Genomic DNA, 11,099 nt, shown 5'->3' on the forward strand with positions numbered 1-11,099 from the left:
AATATCAGACTCCTGGAAACTAACCCAGACTAGTTGTTCTAACTAACCCAGACTTGTGCCATCACCAAACTGAGAGAGGATACTACTTCCTGTCGTGTCATCAGGACCAAACTGAGCATGCTCAGAGTGAATCCAGTCATAGTAATCTGTTCCTGGCAGCGTTCAGTAGGAAACGACCCTCTGGCCTCTGTTCCGTTACTTTCTTGGTATTTTAATCCACATCCTGTAATCCCTGGTGAAAACAGCTGCAGATGAGACTCCAGCTCCTCCACATGCTAAAGTCTTTGACACTTCCTGAAAATTAAAAGTGTGTTAACGATTCTGACTCACAAATTATTTCTTCACCATGGAATCCTTCAAATCCAGCTGTCAGCCAATCAGAGCGCTCTATCCTTCCTGCAGCAGCAGCCAGCTGTCAGCCAATCAGAGCGCTCTATCCTTCCAGCAGCAGCAGCCAGCTGTCAGCCAATCAGAGCGCTCTATCCTTCCTATAAAAAGAGTGAAGAGTCTCCTGCAGCAGAAGAAGAAGAATCTGGATCGAAGCAACATGATGAGCAGCTTCTGGGTGTTTCTGTTGGTGACGGCAGCCGCTGAGGGGGTGAGCAGCTCTTCACCTCCTCACTCTTCACCTCCTCACTCTTCACTCTTCACCTCCTCACTCTTCACCTCCTCACTCTTCACTCTTCACCTCCTCACTCTTCACCACCTCACTCTTCACTCTTCACCTCCTCACTCTTCACCTCCTCACTCTTCACCACCTCACTCTTCACTCTTCACCTCCTCACTCTTCACCACCTCACCCTTCACCTCTTCACCTCCTCACTCTTCACCTCCTCACTCTTCACCTCCTCACTCTTCACCTCCTCACCACTCCCCTCTTCACCGCCTCACTCTTCACCACTTCACTCTTCACCTCCTCACTCTTCACTTCTTCAGTCCCTCACTCTTTACCTCCTCACTCTTCACCTCTTCACTCTTCACCACCTGACTCTTCACTCTTCACCCACTTCACTCCACCACCTCACTCTTCACCACCTCACTCTTCACCACTTCACTCTTCACCTCCTCACCACTTCACTCTTCACCTCCTCACCACTTCACTCTTCACCTCCTCACCACTTCACTCTTCACCACCTCACTCTTCACCTCCTCACCTCTTCACTCCACCACCTCACTCTTCACCTCCTCACCACTCCCCGCCTCACTCTTCACTTCTTCAGCTCCTCACTCTTTACCTCCTCACACTTCACTCCACCACTTCACTCTTCACCTACTCACTCTTCACCTCTTCACTCCACCACCTCACTCTTCACCCCTTCACCTCCTCACCTCTTCACTCCACCACCTCACTCTTCACCACCTCACTCTTCACCGCCTCACTCTTCACCTCCTCCATCGGAGCTGATCTGACCTGAATGTGCTTCCTGTTGCAGGGCCTGCTGGGAGGAAGAGAAACCATATTCTTCCGTTTCCCTCCTTCGTCCCGGCCTTCCTCTTCCTCCTCGTCCTTGCCCTCCTCTTCCTCCTCGTCCTTGTCCTCCTCATCTTCCTTGGCGAGTTCAGGTGAGGAGTGTCCCGCGGCGCAGCAGGTGGAGTGTTTCTGAGCGTGACGTGTTGCTGTGGCGTTGCAGGAGGCGTCTGTCTGAACGGAGGAACCTCCGTCCCCTCGCTGACCTCTGGACGACACATGTTCTGTCTCTGCGCTGACGGTTTCCAGGGGAGACAATGCGAGACAGGTGGGAGACTCACCTGGAGGACGTTCTTCACCTGGACGTGACCGCTGGCCTCTGGCCTCTGACCTCTGACCTCCTCCATCTTTCACCCCAGCAAAGAGCAGAGAGTGCTACGAGGGCGTGGGGCTGTACTACCGTGGCTCGGCGTCCACCTCGGCCAGCGGCCTGGCGTGCGAGCCGTGGGACGCCGACACCCGCAGGAAGTACCTGTCCTCAGACCAGGACTTGGGGGGACACAACCACTGCAGGTCTGCTGTGAAAGCTGTCCATCTGGACCTTCACAATAAAACTGTCACACTGCTGCTTCTTAATGTCTCCAGAAACCCTGAAGTCGACGATCGTCCACCTGCAGAGCTCAGTTATGATTCTTATTATTATTAATATTATTATTAATATTATTATTAATATTATTATTAATATTATTAATATTATTAATATTATTAATATTATTAATATTATTCTTATTGTTAATGAGAGAAGCTGAGTTCTGCCGCGGGGGAAGATCAGAGCTCCATTCTGGTGAACCAGTGAATGTTTTCACCAGAGGAACGTGCTCGGGCCCGTTGCCGGAGCTCCGCCTCCTCTCAGGTATTCAGGACTGGAGGTGTCAGACTCTGCTTACAGAGCAGAGAAATGGAAGGTTGATGGTTGAAATCCAGGCGGGGCGAGCTCCTTTAGATCCTCCTAGTGATCTCTTCTCGTCGATGTCGCCGGCCACAGCAGCGCCAAGCAAAGATACTCACATGTATTTAACATTTCTAGAGTAGTTCAGACTTCTTCCTTCTGTTTTTAAACATGAATAAAGGATTTTATTCTAATTATTATTACAAAGAATATTATAATTAATGATTAAGTATTTGATCTGTTTTAGTTTTCCTTTCTTGTCTAAAATGTTTTTATTGATCAATCCTTCTTCAGGACGGTCCGGTCTCATTAATATTCACAGAAAGTAGAAATATTACAAACTGTACTGCAGAGGTGTTGTTGGACGTTTGCTCTTGGACCTTGTAGGGGGTGTGGTCAGCTGCTGTTGAAAGGACCTTGAGGACCTTGAGGACCTTGAGGACAGTTTTATTGAGCAGCAGCTGGTTTCCATGGTTTGAACACGGCCGGCTGTTTGGATGCAGGATTCGCTGACCTCAGCAGCTTTTCATGTGTATTCAAGTGGAACAGGCCAGTTCCTGCGCTCCACCCACCTGAATCGCTCCACCCTGAGAGGAATATTCATGACGACCTTTGACCTTTCTGCTGAATCCATCCTGCTCCACTTGTCCTCTCACCTTCAACCTGCCGGATCCAGAAGAAGAGAAAAGTTTTTCTTGCTGAAATGTTTTGGTTTCCTTGTTTCTCCGTCAGAAACCTTCAGTACAGAATGCGTCCCTGGTGCTACGTCAGCAAAAACCTGCAGCTGCAGTGGGAATACTGTGACATCCCTCGCTGTGGCACCCAGCCCTGTGAGTACTAATACTCTACTCAGGAGAGTAACTGTAACCTGGATGTTAGTGGAGGAAGATCCAAACCACAGTTAGTGAATCATGGTGATATAAAACAAAATAACCCAGAAATCCAAGAAAGTACCCGACAGAAGAGAAGAGACCAGAGGAAGATTCACAACCACAAAGTTTAGCCTCAAAAGTACACAAAATATTTACTAAATATACACCAAGAATCTCTGACTGATGACAAACTGATAGAAAATACTCACAGTCACAGAATAATGTAGAAACGAGAGAAACGAGCAGAAAAAACTAGACGATATAAACAAAGACTCACTAAATTAACAAGAAAATATCAATAAAGTAACTAACTGGTAAAACAACTAGAATAACTAGAATAGCTCAGAATAACTAGAATAGCTCGGAATAACTAGAATAACTAGAATAGCTCAGAATAACTAGAATAACTGGAATAACTCAGAATAACTCAGAATAACTAGAATAACTAGAATAACTGGAATAACTCAGAATAACTCAGAATAACTAGAATAACTAGAATAACTGGAATAACTCAGAATAACTAGAATAACTATCACCACCACAATCACCTGAAAACAACCAGAAGGAGGAGGTGACCTGATGAAGACTTTCCTCACATCCTTCATCCTGAAGATGTTTTAGATTAAAAACCATCTCTGTTGGTAGTTCCTGGTCCTGCTGGTCCTGCTGGTCCTGCTGGTCCTGCTGGTCCTGCTGGTCCTGCTGGTCCTGGTCCCGCTCCTCCTACGTCCTCAGACGCTGGACCAGGTTGGTCCTCGGTCCTGGAACACCCTGATGTCCCTGTGTGACGGACGCACATCTGAACTGTGTGTGTGTGTGTGTGTGTGTGTGTGTGTGTGTGTGTGTGTGTGTGTGTGTGTGTGTGTGTGTGTGTGTGTGTGTGTGTGTGTGTGTGTGTGTGTGTGTGTGTGTGTGTGTGTGTGTGTGTGTGTGTGTGTGTGTGTGTGTGTGTGTGTGCTCCAGAGTGTGGCCGGCGCTCCAGGCCCAGGCAGATGAAGATCGTGGGAGGGAGCGTCTCCTCGGTGGAGAACCAGCCCTGGGTGTCGGCCATCTTCTACCGCCGGTCGGGGCAGAAGGTGTTCCTGTGTGGGGGCAGTCTGATCCACCACTGCTGGGTGCTGACCGCTGCCCACTGCTTCCCCGACGGGTAGGACATCTGCCACCAGTAATATGATTACTGATTACTTATTTCAGTTACTTTTTAAAGTAACTAAAAGCAAGTTAGATAACAAGTTACTTTTTTAGTTACTTTCAACAGCTGCTGACAACACCCCCTAGTGTCTGAACATAAAAATACAACTGGTCAACTGTGGTTCACTGGTTCACTGGTTGAGTGGTCCTATGGTTCTATAGTTCTACAGTTTTACAGTTCTGTGGTTCTACGGTTCTATCATTCTGTGGTTCTATGGTTGTATAGTTCTGTGGATCTATGGTTCTATGGTTGTATAGTTCTGTGGTTCTAAGGTTCTATGGTTCTATGTCTCAGCATCCAGAAGAAGCCGCGACGCTTCAGCGTGTCTTTAGGGAGAAACGCTCTGAACGAGAGCAACCCGGCGGCGGAGCAGAACTTCAGGGTGGAGGAGGTGGTGGTCCACGAAGGGTTCGACGACCGCGAGGGCAACTTCAACCATGACATCGGTACACACACACACACACACACTCACACACACACACTCACACACACTCACACACACACACACACACACACTCTGAAGTGAAGGTTTGAGGATTCGTCGTTTCTCACAGTAGTTGATCGTTTCTCTCGGTAGTTGATCGTTTCTCACGGTAGTTGATCGTTTCTCCCGGTAGTTGATTTTCTCTCGGTAGTTGATCGTTTCTCACGGTAGTTGATCGTTTCTCTCGGTAGTTGATCGTTTCTCACGGTAGTTGATCATTTCTCCCGGTAGTTGATTTTCTCTCGGTAGTTGATCGTTTCTCACGGTAGTTGATCGTTTCTCTCGGTAGTTGATCGTTTCTCACGGTAGTTGATCGTTTCTCACGGTAGTTGATCATTTCTCCCGGTAGTTGATTTTCTCTCGGTAGTTGATCGTTTCTCACGGTAGTTGATCATTTCTCCCGGTAGTTGATTTTCTCTCGGTAGTTGATCGTTTCTCACGGTAGTTGATCATTTCTCTCGGTAGTTGATCGTTTCTCACGGTAGTTGATCGTTTCTCTCGGTAGTTGATCGTTTCTCCCGGTAGTTGATCGTTTCTCCCGGTAGTTGATTTTCTCCCGGTAGTTGATTTTCTCTCGGTAGTTGATCGTTTCTCTCGGTAGTTGATCGTTTCTCCCGGTAGTTGATTTTCTCTCGGTAGTTGATCGTTTCTCTCGGTAGTTGATCGTTTCTCCCGGTAGTTGATTTTCTCTCGGTAGTTGATCGTTTCTCACGGTAGTTGATCGTTTCTCTCGGTAGTTGATCGTTTCTCTCGGTAGTTGATTTTCTCTCGGTAGTTGATCGTTTCTCTCGGTAGTTGATCGTTTCTCCCGGTAGTTGATTTTCTCACGGTAGTTGATCGTTTCTCCCGGTAGTTGATTTTCTCTCGGTAGTTGATCGTTTCTCACGGTAGTTGATCGTTTCTCTCGGTAGTTGATCGTTTCTCTCGGTAGTTGATTTTCTCTCGGTAGTTGATCGTTTCTCCCGGTAGTTGATCGTTTCTCCCGGTAGTTGATCGTTTCTCACGGTAGTTGATTGTTTTGCAGCTCTGCTGAAGCTGCGGTCCAGACGTGGACGTTGTGCTGAGGAGAGCCAATCAGTGAGAACCGTCTGCCTCCCACCGCCGTTCCAGAAGCTTCTGCCAGGAACCACCTGCGAGGTTTCCGGCTACGGGAAGGAGCAACACGGTGAGGAACGTCATCGGCCTGCAGACCAGCTCAGGAACCAGCTCGGGAACCAGGAGCTGGATCAGGAACCAGTTCAGGACTCTACATGATGTTTAGCTGACTTCAGTATTAATAAGAGAGAACCAGCTGGACAGTGTGAAGGAGGCAGCAGATCAGATGTTCCTTAAGGTCATATAGAGATGGTTCTCCCACCTGGTTCTCCTTCCATCCCGGCAGCCACTCGGAGCTCCGGCATCGTTCTTCAAACCCCAAAGTGAGGAACGTTTACACTCGTCTATGTTGTCGTGTAGACGAGGCCTAAAACTCCTGAGAGTGACGGGAACAAGAAGAAGGTCCTGGAGGAGGTCCTGGATCAGGTCCTGGATCAGGTCCTGGAGGAGGTCCTGGAGGAGGTCCTGGAGGAGGTCCTGGAGGAGGTCCTGGATCAGGTCCCGGAGGAGGTCCTGGATCAGATCCTGGAGGACGTCCTGGAGGACGTCCTGGAGGACGTCCTGGAGGAGGTCCTGGAGGACGTCCTGGATCAGGTCCTGGATCAGGTCCCGGAGGAGGTCCTGGATCAGATCCTGGATCAGGTCCTGGAGGAGGTCCTGGAGGAGGTCCTGGATCAGGTCCTGGAGGAGGTCCTGGATCAGGTCCTGGAGGAGGTCCTGGATCAGGTCCTGGATCAGGTCCCGGAGGAGGTCCTGGATCAGATCCTGGAGGAGGTCCTGGAGGAGGTCCTGGAGGAGGTCCTGGATCAGGTCCCGGAGGAGGTCCTGGATCAGGTCCCGGAGGAGGTCCTGGATCAGGTCCTGGATCAGGTCCTGGAGGAGGTCCTGGAGGAGGTCCTGGATCAGGTCCTGGATCAGGTCCCGGAGGAGGTCCTGGATCAGATCCTGGATCAGGTCCCGGATCAAGTCCTGGATCAGGTCCTGGATCAGATCCTGGAGGAGGTCCTGGATCAGATCCTGGATCAGGTCCTGGAGGAGGTCCTGGATCAGATCCCGGATCAGGTCCTGGAGGGGGTCCTGGATCAGATCCTGGATCAGGTCCTGGAGGAGGTCCTGGATCAGATCCTGGATCAGGTCCTGGAGGAAGTCCTGGATGTTGAGAAGTGCTTGATATTCCTGTAGTGTGAGGTGACGACTTCCTGTGAATCAGAACATAGTTACGTCCAAATTGTCCCTCTAACTCCTTAACTATGGACTTTACCTGAACCCCTGGATGACATCACGGGGTTAAGGAAAGGAGTTAGGAGGCTTCCTAAAGGAGTTAGGAGGCTTCCTAAAGGAGTTAGTGAAAGGTGTTAGGAGGCTTCCTAAAGGAGTTAGGAAAGGAGTTAGGAGGCTTCCTAAAGGAGTGAAGGAAAGGTGTTAGGAGGCTTCCTAAAGGAGTTAGGAAAGGTGTTAGGAGGCTTCCTAAAGGAGTTAAGGAAAGGTGTTAGGAGGCTTCCTAAAGGAGTGAAGGAAAGGAGTTAGGAGGCTTCCTAAAGGAGTGAAGGAAAGGTGTTAGGAGGCTTCCTAAAGGAGTTAAGGAAAGGAGTTAGGAGGCTTCCTAAAGGAGTTAGTAAAGGAGTTAGGAGGCTTCCTAAAGGAGTTAAGGAAAGGAGTTAGGAGGCTTCCTAAAGGAGTTAGTAAAGGAGTTAGGAGGCTTCCTAAAGGAGTGAAGGAAAGGAGTTAGGAGGCTTCCTAAAGGAGTGAAGGAAAGGTGTTAGGAGGCTTCCTAAAGGAGTTAAGGAAAGGAGTTAGGAGGCTTCCTAAAGGAGTTAGGAAAGGTGTTAGGAGGCTTCCTAAAGGAGTTAAGGAAAGGAGTTAGGAGGCTTCCTAAAGGAGTTAGTAAAGGAGTTAGGAGGCTTCCTAAAGGAGTTAGTAAAGGTGTTAGGAGGCTTCCTAAAGGAGTTAGGAGGCTTCCTAAAGGAGTTAGTAAAGGTGTTAGGAGGCTTCCTAAAGGAGTTAGTAAAGGAGATCACGGGGGTGAGGCAGTCAGACTTTCACTTAGTGACGTCTGCCATGGTGGGAAAGAACTACGAGTTTCTGAAAAAGTTCATCTGGGTTCTAGATGATTTCAACTTGTTCTAGGCAGATTATTGCTTTGGTTCTAAAGGAAGCATCAGTGGTTCCTAGGCTAAAGGAGGTTCTAAAGGAAGCATCAGTGGTTCCTAGGCTAAAGGAGGTTCTAAAGGAAGCATCAGTGGTTCCTAAAGGAAGCATCAGTGGTTCCTAAAGGAAGCATCAGTGGTTCCTAAAGGAAGCAATGAGCCTCCTTTCCTTAGCTTAGTGAGAACTCACAGTCCTCATCATGGCCGCATCACAAAGCATTTCCGGGCTGAAGGACAAGGAGATAGAGAAGGAGACAGGAGGGACAACATGACCTCCTGTTGACTTCCTGTGAATGAGACCATGACTTCTTGTCCCTGCAGGTCTGTGGTACCGGTCCCAGTACCTGAGGGAGGTCCAGGTGGACCTGGTCTCAGACTCTGTGTGTCGACAGGAGGATCATTATGGAGACAAACTCAGTGACAACATGTTGTGTGCCGGCAGTTCGGACTGGAGCCGGGACGCCTGTGAGGTACTGACCCCATCTGACCCGGACTCTCTGGACCCACTGGATTCTGACCTGGTCTCTCTGGGCCCACTGGACTCTGACCTGGACTCTCTGGACCCACTGGACTCTCTGACCTGGTCTCTCTGGACCCACTGGACTCTGACCTGGTCTCTCTGGACCCACTGGACACTGACCTGGACTCTGACCTGGACTCTCTGGACCCACTGGACTCTGACCTGGTCTCTCTGGACCCACTGGACTCTGACCTGGACTCTCTGGACCCACTGGATTCTGACCTGGACTCTCTGGACCCACTGGACTCTGACCTGGACTCTCTGGACCCACTGGACTCTCTAACCTGGTCTCTCTGGACCCACTGGATTCTGACCTGGACTCTCTGGACCCACTGGACTCTGACCTGGACTCTCTGGACCCACTGGACTCTCTAACCTGGTCTCTCTGGACCCACTGGACTCTGACCTGGACCCACTGGACACTGACCTGGACCCTGACCTGGACTCTCTGGACTCGGTGTTTGTGACCTGGACTGTGTTGCCCCAGGTCTGTCTAACCCCTTGTGGTCCCTGCAGGGAGACTCTGGCGGCCCCCTGGTGTGCGCCGTGGCGGAGCGGCTCTTCCTGTTCGGGGTGGTCAGCTGGGGCCAAGGCTGCGCCGAGCGCCTCAAACCAGGAGTCTACACCTCCGTCACCAACTACAACCACTGGGTGGAGCTCAAGACCGGCATCGCCGACATCGCTGCCGGAGTCATGTTCCCTCAGAAGTGAGTCCTCTGGAGGGTCCAGTGGAGTCCTTAGACCCAGAGACCAGAGAACCAGAGACCAGAGAACCAGACCAGAGGCCAGAGAACCAGACCAGAGACCAGAGGACCAGAGAACCAGACCAGAGACCAGAGAACCAGACCAGAGGCCAGAGAACCAGACCAGAGAACCAGACCAGAGACCAGAGGACCAGAGAACCAGACCAGAGACCAGAGAACCAGACCAGAGGCCAGAGAACCAGACCAGAGACCAGAGGACCAGAGAACCAGAGACCAGAGAACCAACAAATCAACAAACCAGAACGAATCACGACCTGGTGTGACTCTCGTCAAAGTATTTCATTAAAGTATTGTGGTCTGCAGTGGGCGTGTCTGGCGCCCCCTATAGCTCGCCGGAGTAATGTAGATTACAAAATGGAACACAATGTAACTAGACAGGAAATGTAATCTAAATCCTTTTATCATTCTGTCAAATTAAAAGAAACCAACAGGTGAAGATCCACAACGTAAAAGTTTCTTTTGGGAAAACAGGCTCAAGTTTGCAAAAGAATTAAATACGCTTATTAGTAACTGGAGCCAAATCAGTACTGCAGTACCTCTTCGTATCACCAGGTGGTGCAGTGAGTCCAAGTGCTGAAACTGTGAGGAACAATGACTCCTCACTGCCACCCACTGTATAAAAGTGGTATTACTGCCCCTTTAAAGATTCATTTCCTTTGTAAATTTTCTTTTTATGTATTTTCTTCTATATAAACCCGACTGAAGACGATAAAATAAATATTTCTTAGAATTGAAGTCATGAACAAGAAAATGATCCCTGATGACACGTTTGCACCTTTTTTTTTTATCATGTGAATCTTTATCTTTTTTAATTCTCATGTGGTTTTAAACTAAAAGTTCATCAGGCCATCGTCTGATCAATATCACTGATCAATATCACTGATCAATATCTCTGTCTGATCAATATCACTGATCAATATCACTGATCAATATCACTGTCTGATCAATATCACTGATCAATATCACTGATCAATATCACTGTCTGATCAATATCACTGATCAATATCTCTGTCTGATCAATATCACTGATCAATATCACTGATCAATATCTCTGTCTGATCAATATCACTGATCAATATCTCTGATCAATATCACTGTCTGATCAATATCACTGATCAATATCCCTGATCAATATCCCTGTCTGATCAATATCACTGATCAATATCTCTGATCAATATCCCTGTCTCATCATTTTTTATTGCTCACATTGTTTTTATATCATTTCATTACCAGAATATTCATGTTATTGTTTTGTACTTTTTGTAAACTAAATAAACGTATAAAAAACATTTTGATCATTTAATGTTGATTCTTTTAAATTTACAGACATTAAAGAGTTAAATCTACACAACCAGCTCAGCTCATTGATTAACTGCAGGTCTGGAAGAATAGATTTTATCTTTAGTTCTTTTAAAGTATTCTTGTGCTGCTACTTTGTCCTGAACTGACTCAGTCTGAGTCTGAGTCAGTTCAGTGAGTCAGTTCAGTGAGTCAGTTCAGTGAGTCAGTTCAGTGATTCAGTTCAGTGATTCAGTTCAGTGAGTCAGTTCAGTGATTCAGTTCAGTGATTCAGTTCAGTGAGTCAGTTCAGTGAGTCAGTTCAGTGATTCAGTTCAGTGAGTCAGTTCAGTGAGTCAGTTCAGTGATTCAGTTCAGTGATTCAGTTCA

At 48.2% G+C, this 11,099-nt stretch overlaps 1 protein-coding gene across 1 annotated transcript; it reads left to right on the plus strand.

Annotated features, from left to right (window-relative positions):
* Window positions 1–524: 524 nt before the first annotated feature.
* Window positions 525–10,712, plus strand: plaub (plasminogen activator, urokinase b). Its single transcript, XM_080475413.1, has 11 exons — window positions 525–598; window positions 1,434–1,563; window positions 1,632–1,736; window positions 1,828–1,981; window positions 3,090–3,187; window positions 3,875–3,976; window positions 4,193–4,376; window positions 4,716–4,867; window positions 5,930–6,070; window positions 8,469–8,617; window positions 9,184–10,712. Exons 1-11 carry the CDS (start codon window positions 548–550, stop codon window positions 9,376–9,378), a joined length of 1,461 nt encoding a protein of 486 aa, XP_080331539.1. The 5' UTR covers window positions 525–547; the 3' UTR covers window positions 9,379–10,712.
* Window positions 10,713–11,099: the final 387 nt, after the last annotated feature.

Source organism: Lipophrys pholis (assembly GCF_963383615.2).
Source record: "Lipophrys pholis genome assembly, chromosome: 1".
Classification (NCBI taxonomy): Eukaryota; Metazoa; Chordata; class Actinopteri; order Blenniiformes; family Blenniidae; genus Lipophrys; species Lipophrys pholis.

What these genes read in the sequence shown, in the direction of transcription:
- plaub (XM_080475413.1), top strand. Translation starts at nt 548, where the DNA reads ATGATGAGCAGCTTCTGGGTGTTTCTGTTGGTGACGGCAGCCGCTGAG. An exon ending in TCGCTGTGGCACCCAGCCCT is followed by an intron (nt 3,188 to 3,874) that starts GTGAGTACTAAT and finishes CTCTGTTGGTAG; the next exon opens with TTCCTGGTCCTGCTGGTCCT. An exon ending in CAACTTCAACCATGACATCG is followed by an intron (nt 4,868 to 5,929) that starts GTACACACACAC and finishes ATTGTTTTGCAG; the next exon opens with CTCTGCTGAAGCTGCGGTCC.